General features: G+C 35.4%; 1 protein-coding gene across 6 annotated transcripts in view; it reads right to left on the bottom strand.

Moving 5' to 3' along the window:
* Positions 1-18,157, bottom strand: part of PPP2R3A (protein phosphatase 2 regulatory subunit B''alpha) — a 227,019-nt gene that overhangs the window by 139,465 nt on the left and 69,397 nt on the right. For 5 of the 6 annotated variants that reach the window (XR_008911147.1, XM_056793650.1, XM_001364818.4 and 2 more), the window contains one exon: positions 1,673-1,942. Coding sequence is in view for 5 of the 6 variants with exons in the window: in XM_056793650.1 (XP_056649628.1) it covers positions 1,673-1,942 (270 nt within the window). In the remaining variant the exon portion in view is untranslated. Of the gene's footprint in view, positions 1-1,672; positions 1,943-11,402; positions 11,873-18,157 lie in introns of those variants that run through there. The other variant, XM_007493912.3, reaches the window with a different exon arrangement.

Here is an 18,157-nt window from a genome sequence, read left to right as displayed (position 1 = left end):
AGTGAGTGCCTGAATTTTCTTGAGTTCAAAATTCCTTGTCAGTAAAATGAAAAGGATGTACTAGATGACTTCTAAGATTCTTTGATTCACTGATTCTTTTCAGATTCAAATTCTATGATTCTAGGGTAATGTCAGTGGGAAAAGAAAGCAGTTGGAATAGTCTAATATGTATGCTGGCAAATCATTAATTCTATTGGCAAACTTGTCAAAGATCACGCATCTTCTAGAGAATTATGTTTCAATCTTCAGCCTAAAATGAACTCTAGAACAAGGAGGAATGCATGTATGTCTAAATAAGCACAGATAAGGATTTTCCTTCCCTTGGCCATGTTACAAAATTGTTTTACTCTCTCCTTTTCTCTTGATCTCTCTTTTTCCTACCTTGCTACCTACTAATTATTTTTTAGCAGTGAGCAGGCACAAATCATTTAAATTTAAATAAGGTGAAGATGTGCTATGCATTTTTTTATTTTGAGTTTAGTTTGGTGTCAGGTTTTATCCATTTTTATGTACTTAAGCATTTGAACCAGAGACTAAAACACTTTTTATTTTTTTGCTGAAACCTTTTTAAAATTTGAATATCAACAAACAATTTTTAGAGAAAAATACTAGATATTAGAATCAGTAAAATTCTTTGATTAGAAATGATTATTAAAGGAAGATGTAGGAGTAAGATTATCCTGAGTTTTTGATTGTAGGTGGCTGAGAAAGTAATCCAGAGAAATAGGGAACTCTAAAGGAAAATCTAGTTTTATGACAAAGATGAGAGTGGGACACATCCAAATGAAAATATTCAACAGAGCTACTGAGTTGAGGCAGAATAGTGGTTAAAGCTTAAAAGAGGGATTTAGCAATCTGTTGAATAATGGTAATAATGGAAGCAGCTAGATGGTCCAGTGAATAAAGCACTGGGCCTAGAGTCAGGAAGACCTAAGGTCAAATCTGGCCTCAGATACTTAATATCTGTGTGACTCTGGGCAAGTCACTTAATCTCTGTTTGCTTTAAGAAGAAAATGGCAAACGACTTTGATATTTTTCCCAAGAAAACCCTATAGATGGTATTGGCATGCTATGGTCCACAGTTATGAAAAACTGGATGCAAATGAACAACAGTAGTTTGAAGTCACGAGAATGGATAGGAACTTTAAAGGAGATGGGAAACACAATAAATAGGAACAGTAAGTAAAAACATAGGAAATGCGAAACACAGTAAAAAAAGAGTGGAAGAGAAATAAAAACAGAGAAGGAGCAAGTGGAGAAGTAGGAAGAGAAAAAGATTAATGTATTATCTTATATACCAAAGAAGAGAGTGATTAAAAGTGTCAATTGTGCATAATGTTCAAGGAGAATGAGGGATAAGACAAGGTCATTAGATTTGGTGATTAAGGGGGGGAACTAAAGACTTCAAAGAATTTAGTTTTAATAGAATAGTGGTTGTGGAAGATAAATTACATTAAACAATGATAAAAGAGAAGTAAAGCATATAAAAAAAGGCTATACTTATTTGAGAACAAGTTGATTACGGTCAGATGTGATATTAAGGTCAATTAGAGATTACTTCAAGCTAGTATGTGGCTTATGCACATAGCAGAAAAAACTTTCACTGGAGAGGACAGGTTAAAGGGCCTAAAGAGGAAGGGGGTAGGTATAAATTACTTAATAGCTATATTACCTTTGCAATTTTCCCCATTTCATGAATATCTGCTTTCTGATCTTCAACTTCCATGAAGGTCATTTCAATTTTGTTTATAGTCTGTTCATGGTTTGCACATGCATCTGGAAGTCCTTTAGGGAAGTAGAATCGTGGAATGTTTATGGATAATGGTACATTGATGGTAACATTATTCACATGAACAAGAGGAGAGAGAGGTCTTGGGCTGCTTCCATCATTTGCTACTGGTTCAAGTGGTGTTCCAAGTTTCTTTTCTTGCTTATTCTGAACCTGAAATGACAATATGAACACAATATATAAATGCTGATTCAAAATTACATGTTAGGAAATTGTACATGAATATCACTGCAAAACGCATGTGGAGATGCTGTACAACAGAACTTTACCTGATCACAGGAAGAGTAAGATGTATTTTAGGAAATGTTTACATTCACTAAACAAATTAACATGATTATAAATAAATTACTTTATTGCTTTTATATCTACATTATGCTTCTGCTTTTTAAAAATCCTATAGATATTTCATTAGTGATTTGTAAGACACTGCTAACATTCAAAACTACCAAAGAGGCACAATCTAATGAAACACTTATTTTTCTTAGCCCAAATTATTTTAAATCACAAGGTTCTTGTCTGATACTATTGCTAGACATTTGAATATATCAAACCTTATGATCAAGGTCACAAAGCTTTACAAGAGGGGGAGACAGATGATTTCATTAACAACTCAAATCAAGAACAAACGATCCAGTCAGAAGAGTTAGTTAAGGAAATAAACTACACAATCTTATTAGAAGAAATGCTAGCAGCATTGGGAGTCAAGAATTACCAAGAACTTTGTGAAAAGTATGAGGAAGTGGATAAAGACACTAAATTTGCAGTACAACAAAATCATATACCTGATCCAAAACAAAGAGAAGAAGCAAACAACGTAATGATCCTATCACATATTCCTTTCTCTGATGTAGAACTTCTCACAAACTAGACTGTCAATTAACAAAATATATACAAGCTTTACAGACAAGAATAGCAGAGTTGCATGAAATAGGCTTGATACAACAAACAGTACCCCTCGATTACAATTTGCACAACATCAAACCAGGAGACATAGTATACTTACAAAATTTCAATAGAAAATTGGCTACAGACATAAAATAGATTGGAACACATGAAGTATTGCTTACTACCCCAACAGCTATAAAAGTTGCAGGGAAAGACTCATGGTTTCACTGTTTCCACGTGAAACCAGAAAAAGTTCAACATCACTGTAACAGGCATAAAAGAGAATCAGACAACAGATAGGGCTGAAAAATGAAAACAAAAACTGATTAACATAAAAAGTACGACACAAAGAAATAATAGTGACACATATTGTTCGAGACAACTTTCCAGCCCAGAGGAAAAGCATCCCAGATGAAAAGCATCTCAGAGGAAAAGATTTTAAACCAGCCTAGAGGAAAAACATCAAGAAAAGCTGCTAGAGATAAGAAACAAAGAAAAAAAGCTGAAATGGACAGCTAAGACATTGAACTTTGTAAATTTGTTTATATAAAAAGAGGACAGATCGAAAACGAGACTTGTATGTAAGACTGAGAGTGTTGAAATAATAAAACAAAAATAATTTCACATATTAGGGAAATAGCATGCATCACTACATAACTTGGAAGAAAGAAGAGATCCATCAGTCAACATGAGAAGTGGAAATCTGAAGAAACTTGATAAGTATTAACTCAACAGAACACTATTAGACACAAAACAAAATCACAAACTGACATATTGAGAGACCTTGTTTATATAAACAAGTGTCTTAAATTGTATTTATGCAAAATGTAATTATTGATATAGTTAGTTCCATAAGATCTTAGGCAAATAGAAAGATCCATAAATATTTCTATTTGACTGACATCATGATGTAGAACAATGTATACTGTTGTATTATATGTAAATAATTTCAATAAATAATGTATTAGTTTTAGTTTATTTAGCAAAAGTAGTATTAGCACTAAGATTCAAATTTTTTGTAATAGTTTTGTTCAACATGTATTGTACTACATTTATTGTAAAACCCTAAAACTACCCTTACCCAAACTTTCCTGCAAAGAATCCTTAGAGTAGATTTAGTAAATTGGTAGCTATAATATAAATAAGTGACAGTGGGAAGGTCACAACAAAAAAAAGGGGACGGTTGTGGAAAGGAAATAAGACTGACAGTTTGTGGGGGAAGGGGCAACTGGGAGTGGCAGTTGGGTCTTGTGACTAGCACTTCCTTCCTGCCAGGAGTGGCAGCTGGGTCTTGTGACTAGCACTTCCTTCCTGCCAGGTTGGACTTCCTTCTTGGTGTTGGAGGAGAGAGGAGCTTGTTCAGCCCAGTCTGGAGTGGCATGCTCTTCTTGGTTCAGCCCAAAGACACAGGCTTCTGAAGGTCAGAAATGCTCTTGTTTGCTTACTATCTACTGCTAAGATTCTGAATTAGACAAAGCAGGACTGATATAGAGTAGATGGGAGTGGGAGAACCCTCTGCCAGCCTCTGGGCCTGGCCTCAACTCTGAAGCTAAGGAAAAAACTCCAATCCCAACTGGTTATTAAACTTTACATTATTTGAATTTGCAGTCACATAAGTGGACTATCTTTCTGGTCATAGAGGGAGCTGAACTTCAGTTCAATCATTCAACGACAAGCAGTCATTATCGGACCCTCTCAGCAGGGGGCATCTCTCTCCTTTGCTTCACCGAGCAATATTCCCTCTCTCTCCTCAACTCCTCCATACCCCATACAAACCTCCCTTTATCCCCCTAGTTTTCCAATCCTCCATTTCCCTTCCCAATAAATATTACACATTCTAATAACTTATTATTATTCACTGAGTTGTCTAAATTTAAATTGTTTTCTTTGCTATCATTATATTTTGAAAATGCTGCTATTTTTCTCCAGGGAGTGTTTAAAAAAGGATACATAAATACTGTCAAGAGATCATTTAGTGAGGGTCAGAGGAAGCACAGGAGAGTGGTGGTGACAGCTGACTAACTTGATGAGAGGGTACTGAAGCAGCTATCTGTCAATCTGATTAACAATAAATAGGAATGTTTTCTTTTGGGGGCATTCATCCAAGGCATAACAGAGAATCTCTGAAGACTTTTCTTCATCTACTTCTGGGGATTTTCAATGCCATATGTGCCATAAAGAATCTAGAAAGTATTTTTTTAAAAATTATAGAATCTTAGGCAATAAAGAGAAGATTATAAGGGCTCCAGTGGGTTTTGCCCAAATTTGTACCTATTGAATACATGAGATATAGAAGAGAAAGTTGAGATCTGAGAAATAAACAGCTGCTTAAAAATGTGATACTTGAAAATGAGATCTGGATATCTGGTCCACAGATTATAAAATAGATGAATAAGAGGCTTCTAGTGAAGTATAGAATATAGTCAACAAGTTTCATAAGAATATAGTTTTCTTGTGCCTTATGTACATTTCTAATACACACTTAATCTAATTGAGAAGGATTTTAAACTGAAAATATGAAGTGGAAGGAAAAACTGCCTCCACTAAGTTATATGTCACAGACTGCAGGAGATAAGAAACCAACTGTAAAACCTATACCCTCAATGTTGATACATAAATGCTAACAGTATGGCTAATAAGGTGGATGAACCAGAAACCCTAATGTAAAGAGCATATTTGATCTCATAGGTCTAATGATTGGAATATGGCTCTGGATAGTTATAACTTATTCAAACGAGACAAGATAGTTAAGTGGAGGGATCAGGGTAGCATATTATGAAGATATGTTCATGGGAGGAAATCAGGGCCTCAAAAAGGTGAGGGCAAGTGTCATGTAAAGTATTTGGGAGGATGGTGACAATAATGGAAGCAATTTTATAATTGTAGCACACTATGGACCTCATAGGCAGATGAACAAAACTGATAAGGAATTCAGGAAACAGATGATAAACCTGACAGAAAGACATGATGGAAGTAGTAGTAATGAAAGATGAATTATCCAAACATATTCTGGAGAGCTCACTGACAAAAGCAGAGAAATCAATACTTTTATACATTAAAAAGTAGAGAAACCAGCAAGAGAATTCTATTTTAGACCTGATTCTCACCAACATGGAGGAACTAGTTGTGGTATAGAAATGATACATTTCCTCTTAGAGAGGAGCTGGTATACTTTTATAGGTACCCTAGATTTGGGGACAGTAGATTTCAGAGGAAGGATAGATAGGATCTTATGACCTAAAGCTCTACTAGGAAAGTCAGTATAGAATGAATAGGAAGACTGTAAGAATGAAATTCTAGTCACCCAGAGAAACCATTTTAAGGAGCAAGAAAAAGGGGAAAGTCTAGGAAGAGACTGCTGTGGATGCACAGGGAAATCAAAGTTTTTGATAGAATTATAGTGACTGAAAACAGAAAGAATAAGGAGCTTTGGTGTGCAAAGGAGAGAATTAAAATGGCTAATATAAAGTTGATACCCAAAATAAATGAGGAGATAAGAGAACATTCTAGATGTCCTTGATAATTTCAAGTCACTTAGTCCAGCCAAACTATATACTTTAGTACTGAAAGAATTGGTTGATATAAATACTTAGTGACCTCTCCCCCAAGAAAATCTCTCTCAGTGACATTTGAAGACATTTTATGAAGAATAAAGACAAATACCATAAGACTATAGAAGGGCACAAAGTTGTTTTTAATTTTCAAAAAAGGTGAGAAAATAGCAAACTAAAGGCAGAGAGCTTATTCTGTCTCTGCCAAAATTCAAGAATGGTAGTTGTTGTTGGTACTTCATTTTCTAAGAAGACCAATGATATCATGAGCAATGTCTTGATTTGTGAGTGAATTGTACTTAAGTGAGGCAGAGTTGCACAAAGTTACCAGCCTCACTCTCTTCTCCAGAATCATCAAAGTCTAGTAGTAAAACAAAAGTCAGGATGATGGGCAATTGCCCAGGATGCAGTGGGTGACCTTGGCGTCTTTGATGTCTGACCAAGCTCTAAGTGCTCCACAGTGCCCCTCTTCCACTGCCTTCATGGTCACTGAAACAACTTGTTTTCATCCACTCCTTCCATTAGGGGAAGTCTTTACATGCTTGAGGCAGATATCCCTGTAAGTCACTGACTAGTTTGAGGCCTGTCGGTTCCCTTCAACCTGGTAAACCATGTCTACCCAGACAAATTTCCCAGGGTGGGGTTGCTATCCATGCTACAGCTTCTTCACATCAGAGGTGAATTGGGTGAAAGGAGGACACCCAAGGTGGATGAGCAGTCCTCACAGCAGAGGTGCTAGTTCTCCCTGAGCACCTCATACAGCCCTCAAGACAGGCTAGTAAAGTGTGAAAGGGAGTGGAACCTGCATGGATTTGTAGAGAATAAATTATTCCAGACTAACCTTTCTGACTTCTTTTTTGACAAGGTTACTAAACTCATTGCACATTGTAGATACCGTTTATCTAGAATTCTGCAAAGCATTTGATGTAATTTCTCATGCTTTTCTTGTAGAAAGATATGGGCTAGAGGACAGTGCGATTAAAAGGACTGAGAAATGCTTGACTATCTGGACCCAAGAAGTAATAATTAATAGTTTGATGTTATATCAGAAAAACATTACTTATGCACTATCCAGTGAACTGTGCTTGGTCTTATACTAAATACTTTTAATAATGACTTGTATGTGGGCATAAATAGCATCAAATTTGCAGATGTCACAAAGCTGCAAGGATAGTTGACCCAATGAACAGCATGAATAGGATCCAAAAAGATGTTATGTTAGAAAAATGGGTGAGTAGAAACTGAGTAAAGTAGTTGACTTCACAAACATTAGATGGAAAGTCATTTTTGGACGATAGTTTGTCTGAAAAAATATCTGGGGATTTTAGTGCACTACAAAAACAATATAAATTAATGGCATGCTAAGACACTCAAAAAAGTTCCTGAAGTCTTTGGCTGAATTGAGAGGTGTAAGCTGCAGGAATATGGAGATACCAATCTGACTACATTCTGGTCAAAATATATGGAGTATTTGGTTCACTTCTGGGCATCACATTTTAGTTGCAGCACTGATAAAATGGATAAAGAGGAAGACAGCTAAGGGTCTTGAAATCATACTCTATTTGGATTAATGGAAGAAGCTGGAGATGTTTAGTTTGGAGAAGATAAGACTGGGGTGGGGGAAAATATGATAGCTGTTTAAATGGTTAAGAGTTACCATACAAGTAAGAATTAGCCTTATCTTTTTTGGCCTTGGAAGGCAGAACTAGGAACAATGGATGAAAGTTGCTAAGAGCAAGGTTTAGGCTTGATTTAAGGGAAAATTTCTTAGCAATTAGAAATAGCCATAAGTTGGATGAGGAGGCAGTCAGTCAAGAAACATTTATTATGCACCTATTATATAAGTACCATGCTAAGTCCTGGAAGTACAAAGAAAGGCAAAAGCAAAAACAAAAATTCTTGTTCTCAAAGAGCTAACAGCCTAATAGGAGAGAGAACATGCAAAAAACCCTATACACAAACAAGAAATAATGGATGTCCTGGACTTTTACTTCTCTATGACCTTTAGAACAAAATATAAACTACTTATCTTTTAAAGGCCTTCACAAAGTGGTCCCAACCTATTTTTTCAGTTTCATTAAATCCCATATTCTTGAGGCTCAGCCAAACTGATCTCTCTGTTTTTCACACACAACAAACACTCCATCTCCTATCTGTGCCTTTGTACTGGTCATCTTTCATGCCCAGAATACACCCCTTCCTCCATCTCTGCCTCAAAGGATCTCTCTCATTCTTCAAGACAACTCAATCACCACTTCTCCAGGAAAGCCTTTCTTCATCCTCCCAACTGCTAGTGCTCATCCTTCCAAACCACATTGCATTTTTCTACTTTATATTCTTTTTCTCTTTGTTCTATATATAATATGTGGGCACTTTGGTTTTTTTTCCACATTAGGACATAAGCACCTTGGGAGTAGAGATTTTGTTTGTAGCTTCAGGGCTTAGTACAACATTTGGTACAGAGTAATAATAACAAATGCTTGTTACTTGACTGCTTTTTCCCAATGCACTCTACCTCCAAATCAACTACCCTCTGGGTTCACTTGTCATCCCTATGACCAGATTGAAAAACATTTCCCTAGAAACTGTTCCCCTAGGTGTATTCTCTCTCCCTACTGGAATATAAGCTTTTTGAGGCTGAGGATATATCATTTTTGTATCTGTCAACATCTGGCACAAAATGCTTTTTCATTCATATTTTTTTTAAATTTAGATAAAAAATAAGTCTGGCATAACTTTCATCATACTCAATAATCATTCATTATACTCAGAAAATCCAGGCAACATAGTCAGATGATCATGTGATTAATAAGCTAAGAATGAAGACCCACATTGGGACAATAACTCCTCAAATTAGAAAAGTAATTTTAAAATTGCTTCGATATATCTCAAATAATCTTTGAAGAACAGAGTTCTGATCTACTTTCCAAACCCTGAAATTGTTGTGGGGGAGTTCGGGATGGCTACCCTTTGCAAGAATGCAAAACTCCCAAACTTAGTTTAAAAGTAAAAAAAGAAATTTAATAATTTAGAAGGTAATGTTGAATGGCTAGGAGACAGGTTCAAATGTGTAGACTGCCTCCTCAAAGGCATGAATTCTGGGGTTTTTATACGTTGTCCACATGATTCAAGGCAGGTATGAATTCAGGCAAAAGGGGGAGGGGTCATTGGTCCCCTGTGACCAGGGTCAGAGTGGTATCTTAGGACCTGAAGACATAGGGTTTAGCTTGGGTAGATGTCCTAGATTTCAACTGGATGATAATTGGGGTATAACCAGAACATGTATATCTATGCCCATTTTGAAACCCAGGGGAGAACCAAGGGGGGTAATTCTCTCAAAACTGCAAGGAAGCAAGGGAATTTTCCACCTTATAGTTTGACCTGATGCACTTCTATAATTTGGGGTTACAACATCCCATGCCAAAATCAGCATTCTATCTCCCACTTTCATGCCTTTGTACAGGCTGTCCATAAAGCCTGGAAAGCACTTCTTTAGAATTCCAAGCTTCCTTCAATACTTTGCTTAGATATCATGTTTCCTCAGGAAGCCCTTACTGATCCCTTTACCTTCATGATAGTAATCCATCCTGCTTTCTTTGAGAAACCTAAATATAAACCCATTCATCCCCATTTATGAACTTGTTAATTTCCTTGTTAATGATTTTTCTAGTGAATTATTATTTATCTATTAATGACTGTTTCACATATAATGCTTGTTAACTAGGTAGAATGTTAATTCCCTATTTATATCCCCAGCACAAAATAAATAGTAGGGACTAAATTACTAAATACTTGCTGACTGATTAACCTCCCAATTCTATCCAGTTTCTTCTTTGTGAAGCCTCTGTTAATGCTTAAAAAGAGAAAAAAACCTACTTGCTTATTTTTAATACAAAGTAACATGGTACAAATGAGCATGCGTGTACCTGTGATAGGACTTAAGTATTCTGTACAGCATTTACTGAGGAATAAAGAGCTTAAAATAAACTAATTTGATACAGGCAGCTTATCATACATATGCCTACAATTAAATCCTATTCTTACACTTCCTATATTAAGTATCTGGCTTGCTTACTTTGAAATAGTAGTTTCATTCAAACCTAGGAACAACATTATAACATGTTTGTTGTCAAAGAACAAAAGACCAGATTTTAAGTTTGCTTTTTTTTTTTTGGACGATTTATCTTTCTAAATGTTTCATTTTCCTTTTTTACCCATGAACACATGACCATAAAAAAAAAAAACTCATTTAAAACATCACTTTGATTTCTGTGTTGCCACATTGTATTCCAAAGAACCCAGATGATTCTGAGGGTTGTGAACAGAAATTTTAGGAGAAAATGCTAACGCTAATATTTCCTTCTCTAAAATATTAAATTTTATATGTCAAATCACATTACATAGTCATTTTGTATGAAAATGGTTTGATTTTCTCTGATAGTCAATAACATTTACTGTGAGAAAAGTATTTATTTCTTTAGAATATATCACCAATCTTGTCTTGATCTGACACCAGGCCCTAGGGAAGTGAGCATGATTGAATGTATAAACTGAGTTATCATAATTAGAAAGAGTTCCAGTATTTCTCTTGCCAATGAAAGAAATTCTATTACATTCAATAATATCTTTTATGTGTATACATGTAGAAACTATATGCACAGGCATATATGTGCATAAATACACATATACATACAATCATTTCTTTAGTTTCAAGTAAAAGAACAAAGCTTTTTACCTTCAAAGTATAAAAAAATTACTATTATTACAATGAAATGCAGATGATTAAATCAGATACAAGTAAGACTTTCAAACTCTAAAATGCTAATCATCTGGAAACTTTTTTCTACAAAAATTTTATATAGATAATTTTATAGCATTTTAGTTATATAGCTAATTATTTATGAAGTTGGGTTGTCCCTAAAAAATTCTTTCCCTTTTTTACTGATGAAAAGTGTGAGTACTGTACTCCAGGTCAGGGAGATCTATTTTTAAACATGTTGGTATCCAGCTACAAATAGCATTCTGCAAATAGACAACTAAATAGAGGACATAGTTGAATTCCTTGATCTAATAACAAGATACAAATGAGTTATAGGAATACTTTAGAATTTAATTCAATGAGTGTAGTTTTATTAGTTATAAAAATATGAGAATAAAAGAGAACACAAGTTTCAAACCTGTGTCTGCTGAAATATCTTTAGCCTCTTCTTAAAGCGTGACGGAAGAACAAAATCACAGCCCCTTGCAAGAAAAGCTAACTCTCCCCTCAAATCCGGGTCCCTTCGAAGAGAGGTTTCCTTGATCATCATCTTTGAAAAACAAGATTACTTAGCAACTGTCCAGTATACTCCTTAAGATGGTAAGATTTAATCTTGATGATATGTATGCTTATAGGCAAAAAGTTATAAGTCTTGTAATGAAGAAATTGATTGTTTCTTGTCTCCCATTGAAATAATAATCAGCCATAATGGTCTCCTAACCTCTTGAGGCCACAATTTCTACACTTGCACTGACAGTCAAATGAGTCTCAAAGAAAGGTCATGGATTCCAATGTCTTCTCATAATTTTCAAGCTAGAAACACATCCTGCAACAGGACCTTTGCTCCTGGGTAGCTTTAATGACAAACTGACTTGCACATGTTGTGGGCACAGAGCATTCTGGGAAGGAAAGCACCCACTACCAAAAGTGCTAAAGTTAGAAACATTACAGCTATATCTAAATATATCCACTTCTTTGACAATGTTAACTTGTTAAACTACAGCTTTAATGAGATGAAAACCAATACAAAATAGTCCCTGCTGCACTAGAAGATGTACCCTAAAATCATAAACAAGACAAAGAATAATAGATGTCTTTGGCATTTTCTTGCCTTTGATATGTATTATTTTGTTTAACATTATTTATTTTATTAATTGGAGTTTCTAATTTTTAAAATAGCTTCCAAACCTTATTTGGGAAAAAGGAAACAAATCTCTCTAAATCTATTAGAGAACTTGGGAGGCAAAAAGCAGAAATTTTTCTCTATCAAATAACTTTATAGAGGATTTAAAACGTTTTTGTTTTTTTGCTATTCCTAAATTTCATAACTGACAACTACTGTATATTTCTTAAATTATTTTTGGATATTCCTGATGTATTTATACTCCATTCTGGGGTTTTCAAGCCAATCTGATGACAAAATGGTAATTAAGGAATTGGAATAATGGGAAGAAATGAAAAATGAATTCATGCATTATCTCTGAGACTAATTTCCATTTATACTGTATATATTTTATATGCACATTGCTATTTGCTTACTGGGTCCCACATTAGCCTGTGAGGTCCCTGAGGGCAGGAACTGGTGTTTGCATGTGTATTTTGCTTTTTTCTTTTTTTTTTTGCATTTCTTTATATCTCAATACTTTTCATGGTGCCTGGAACATAGTAAGAACTTGATAAACACTTGTTGACTGAATAAAATGGTGACAAAAAGGATAACAAGAGTATATATTATATTTTGAATTTGTAACATATATTTCTTCAAAGTGCTTAACATGGGCTCTGAGATTTAAAAAATGTTAAAATGATGAAATATTTAAAAGTTCAAAACTTTTCTGAAAACTGCTTTAAAAAGATTATTATAGGGGGCAACTGGGTAGCTCAGTGGATTGAGAACCAGGCCTAGAGATGGGAGGTCCTAGGTTCAAATCTGGCCTCAGACACTTCCCAGCTGTGTGACCCTGGGCAAGTCACTTGACTCCCATTGCCTAGCCCTTACCAGTCTTCTGCCTTGGAGCCAATACACAGTATTGACTCCAAGATGGAAGGTAAGGGTTAAAAAAAAAGATAATCATATATTATAATTCTATTTTATGCATATAAATTATCTAGTTCTCCTCTTGAGCATTAAAAATTCTAATATAAGAATCCAAAAACCAATCATTATTATCGTACTAGCAAAAATCCTATTGTATTAATACCACTTCATGCTTAGCTGAATGAGTTCCTTCCGTTGGTTCTCTGCAACTAAAATGGGTAGACTTATTTTTGAGTACATTTTAATGCTTGTTGACTGACAATTGTTCACAACAGACTAGGTACATAATAATAATAATAATAATAATAATAATAGCTAACATATAAACAACACTTTTAAAGATGTCAAAATGTCTTATAAACATCTTATTTGAACCTCCTAACAACCCTAAAATATAAGTGTGTTCATTATCTCTACAGATGAGGAAACTGAGGCAGACACTGGTTAAGTGATTTGCAGAGTTATATAGCTAAAAAGCATGTGAATGCAGTATTTTAACTCAGGTCTTCCTCATTAGTCTAAATATCTTAACCTGGTATTCTAGAAAGACCAATTAATATAGAAACTTCTCCCTGGGAGCAGGGACTATCTTTGGCCTCTTTCTTTATCTCTAGCTCTTAGCATAGAGTCTGGCCCATAGAGGGCACTAAATAAGGGTTTAATGATTTGTTGAACTCCAGTATTTAAGCCTCCTAATCTAGTCTTTATCCCTGGGACTACCTGGTTTCCCAGGTTCAGAAATGTGATGCACTCAAGTCAGTATCTGTCTTTCATCCTTCTGCTGCTGCTAACTAAGTGCCCGATTCTGGTGTCTGCTCTCTCCTACCCTCCTTTCAGTATCTACCTCAGTAGTATCTGTACAAGAGAATGGTATCATCTGTTCTAGCATATCTCCATGATGGCATTTTGGGATTCTCCTAGAAGAAAGACCAATGGACCATTCTGTAATCCCAGACTATTTTTAAACCCTTACCTTCTCTTTTTGTCTCTAAGACACAAGAATGGCAAGGGCTAGGCAATTGGGGTTAAGTGATTTGCCCAGGGTCACAAAGCTAGGAAGTATCTGAGGCCAGAATTGAGCCCAGATTGTCCCAACTCTAAGTCTGGTGCTCTGTCCACCTTCCTAGCTGCCCCTCAGAGACTCACTCTTAACAAAACAAGACTTCTGAGAGTTGTTAAGTATTTGGCGATTTCTCTCAAATTCCCATGTTGTCCTATACAATTAGAGCAAAGGTGGCAACTCCCATGTAGGTCCAAACTAGATTAAGCTCTAATGAAGAAATATTTAACAAAATAAATAAAAATATAACTTAGATAATATTAATATGTAGTCTTATAGGTCAATATATGGTTTTAAGGGTCCTTTTGTATGGTTTAATGTACTGTATTTCTATTTGAGCTTGACACCATTGAATTAGATGACTTCCCTTTCTCTACACAAGGAGGAGGAAGGTATAAAAATAAAACATATTGAAGTTAAAGATGATAGTACCTGACATTTACCTAGTAGCATTTTACTATTTAGAAAGCACTTTATCATAGCTTCTCATCAGAGCTTCAAATAAATCTGTAAATTAGGTGATATTTATGTAGGGCTGTAAGGATTACAAAGTACTTTTTATGTTACTTCATTTGAATTTCACAGCTCTCTAAATTAGATGTAAAATCTTCCTCGAGGCTTGTTCCCCTAACCTGCAAGGACAGGCTTGTGTTCCAGAGGAGTGACTTCTATTCCCAGAATTCTAGGGGTAATCCTGTGGTTTGCTATCTTCCTAATCGGTGTGATTCCTCTAAACAATCATCCAATACACTTGTTGAGTTTTTAGCAAAGGAATTTGCTCAAATGGAATAGAAAGAACAGTATATTCGGAACATTTCTCCTTAAACCCCGGTGTGCGCTCTTCCATAAATACACAAAGCCTTGTGAAGGGAGTAGATACAAGCTCATAGGGCGATAGCAGTAGGGCATACGTGTAAGGTACACACACAGTCAAGGTTAATTCACAACTGAAATTTCAGGGCCTAGATGCCCTTTCTTCTGCCATATATTTATTTATTTATTTATTCCTCCTCCTAACTTCCTTATTTCTGCAATGGCATTCATTCTTTTGGTCATTCAACTTGCAAATTAGGAATCATCATTAACTCTTCATTCTCACTTAATAGCAAGGTCTAGTTAATTGCACCTCAGCATAGTTTACTTTTGTTGCTTCCTCATTACTCATAAAGCAACCTCTACTACAATAGCCTGTTAAATTAGTCTTCCTGTAGCTATCATTAATTACTTAATAAATATTAGATGGCTATTATGTGCCATTTGGTTTGGTAATTAGTTGGCCACTGTTAACTGTGGAGAGGGAAGTTTCACTTGAATGAGGATGTGATGTTTAAAGTCAAGTTTGGCAATTTGAAGAAGGGAAAGAATTCCAGCACTTAACACACTATCTGGCACAAAATAGCCACTTAATAAATGTTTATTGAAAATCCAGAAAGAGAAACAAAAGGAGGAAAGAGGCATGTGTTGCTAAACCAAATGGTCTTTTTCTCAATCTTTATCCTTCACCTCTCTGAAGCATTTGGTACTGCTGACAACCTAAACTCCTAGATACTCTCTCCTCTTTGTGCCACTTTGCTTTTTTGTTTTTCCTCCTTCCTGAATGTTCCGTCTTGTTCTCTTGCTGGATAATCAACCATGTCTAAGGTTATGAGAGAGAGAGAGAGACAGACAGAGGGAGAGAGAGAGAGGGAAGGAGAGAGAGAGAGAGAGACAGACTTCTTTCTCTGGTGAGCTTCAGTTCCATAGTACCAATTGGATATCAGACATTTTGAACAGATGTCCTGTATTCCTCTAAAGCTGAATGTGTCCAAAAGAGACATCTTGTCCCTTAAATCACCCCTCCTTCTCAGGTCCTACATTCCTACATTCACAACCACAGTGTTATGGGATAAGTGAGGCTTAATTCCCCATTCTCATCCTACCACTCTAATCAATTGCCAAATCTTGCAATTTCTTTCTCCATAATGTCTCTTGCATATGTCCCTTTCTTTCCACTCATGCTACTATTACCCTAGAGCACATGCCCTCAACATTTCATGTGTGGACTATTTCTATTCATCTTGTAATTGAACTTTTTGCCTCTTCCAAATTTACATAGCTATCAAAATGACTTTCCTAAAGTACAATTCTAACAAGTCCAGCCTCTATCACTCAGGATCAAATATAAAACCCTGTATTGTATGTAAAGCTCTTTACAACCTGAATCCTTCTTTCTTTTCCAGAATTTAAAATATATTTAACACATTTTCCTCAATATATTCTATTGCCTAGCAATACTGGCCTACTTGCTGTTCCTCACAAATACCACTTCATTTTCTACCTCCACATCTGTGCATGCTGTCTTTTAGAACTTCCCAACTTTTATATCCTTAGCTTTCTTTAAGCCTCACCTCAAATGTCAAGAGGACTTTGCTGGTCTCTTCCTTTCTAAGGCATCTACCTTTTATCTCTTCTTGTACTACCTACCTATATGCTGTTTATCCCATTAGAATAGAAAGCCCTTGAGGTTAAGGACTATTTAAAAAATGTCCTTCATATTCCTAGTGCTTAACACCGTGCCTAGCACCAAGTAAATACCTAATATGTACTTGTAGATAAATTGATTGGTATTCTAACCTTTAGCTTTTGGAAACACTACCTTCCTTCAAGGCTCAGCTTACATGACCTCTCCAAGAAGCTTTTCCTTGTCCACTCAGTTATTAGCATGACCTCTCCCTAATTACTATTATCTATTTGGTATCTTACTTTTATCTCTATAATATCTTTTGACATTTATTCCTTGTTTTCTTTATACAGTTACTACCTTAGATCTATCCCTTATCACCTCTCACCTGGATTTTTGCAATAACCTCCCAATTGGTGTCCTAGCCTTAAATCTATCCTTGCAGAAATTCATCCTATATGCAGCTCTCTCAAGTAGTTTCCATGATAATAGAGAAGAAACAAGTATTTGGTCACAACTCTATGTCTTCAAAGGTCATAAAGTTAAATAAGACAAGCAGAAGATCTAGGGATGGTTTCCCCCCCTGTTTTGATGGTCTAAGGAGAAGAAAATGAGAAGGATGAGACTACTTTGGGTAAAAAAGGTGGAAGAAGGGGAGATAACTATCATATATTAGGGGTGCATGAGCTGAAGAGAAAACAAAAAGAAGGAAGGGATGGGGGCATCCTATGAACCTTATCTTCATCTAGATCAGATAAAAGACAGAATACACATATAAATTCTCTCACAAATAGCATGTGGTATAGCAATAAATTCAAGGAATCCAGTGGCTGGAGATAAGATTCACTATGTGCCAAAAAATTAAGGGAAAATATAGTCTGCTAGAAATTGGGTAAAGACAAAAAGAGCTCATGCCATATACAACATATTCCAACCAGATATATGACATAGATTTTACAGGTTATGTCACAAACAAATTATAAGGACAAGGATGGAAGATACATTTCACATATATGTAAAAGAGAAGAACTCTGGACCAAAAAGAGTGATAGAGAGGATAATAGACAATTTTGATTACATAAGATAGAATAGGTCTTTATAAACAAAATCAATGTTAGAAATATAAAGGAAATAATTAAGTGGTAAAAACCTTTGCCCCAAAATATTTTTTATGAAGTTCTACTATCAAAGATAAATTTGAATTGATACAAATATGTTTTGCTTTCCCTTCAAATTTAGCACAGTGCTTGGAACACTATCATTACTTAATTACATATATGCTGATTGTTGACTGATTGATTGAAGAATATCTTTTCTCATCAATAGATAAGTGGTGAAAGGATTTGAATAGGCAGTTCTCAAAAGAAGAAAGGTAATCTTTCAATAACCATACCAAAAGCTTCAAATCATAAATAATCAGAGCAATTCATGTTAAAATAACTCAGGTTCAAATTCACAGCTACTAGATTGGCAAAAATGACAAGAAATGGGAAGTGAGAACTGTTGAAAAGATTGTGGAAGAATAGACACACTAACTCGGTTAGTAGAGGTGTGAACTGAACCAACCATTCTAGAAAGAAATTTATAACTATGCCTAAAAAGCCTCTGTGTATGTTCTTTGATCCAATGATTACC

This window comes from Monodelphis domestica, chromosome 4, assembly GCF_027887165.1.
Source record: "Monodelphis domestica isolate mMonDom1 chromosome 4, mMonDom1.pri, whole genome shotgun sequence".
Classification (NCBI taxonomy): Eukaryota; Metazoa; Chordata; class Mammalia; order Didelphimorphia; family Didelphidae; genus Monodelphis; species Monodelphis domestica.
The sequence above is the reverse complement of the archived record's forward strand: the minus strand, read 5'-3'. Positions and strand labels throughout refer to the sequence as shown.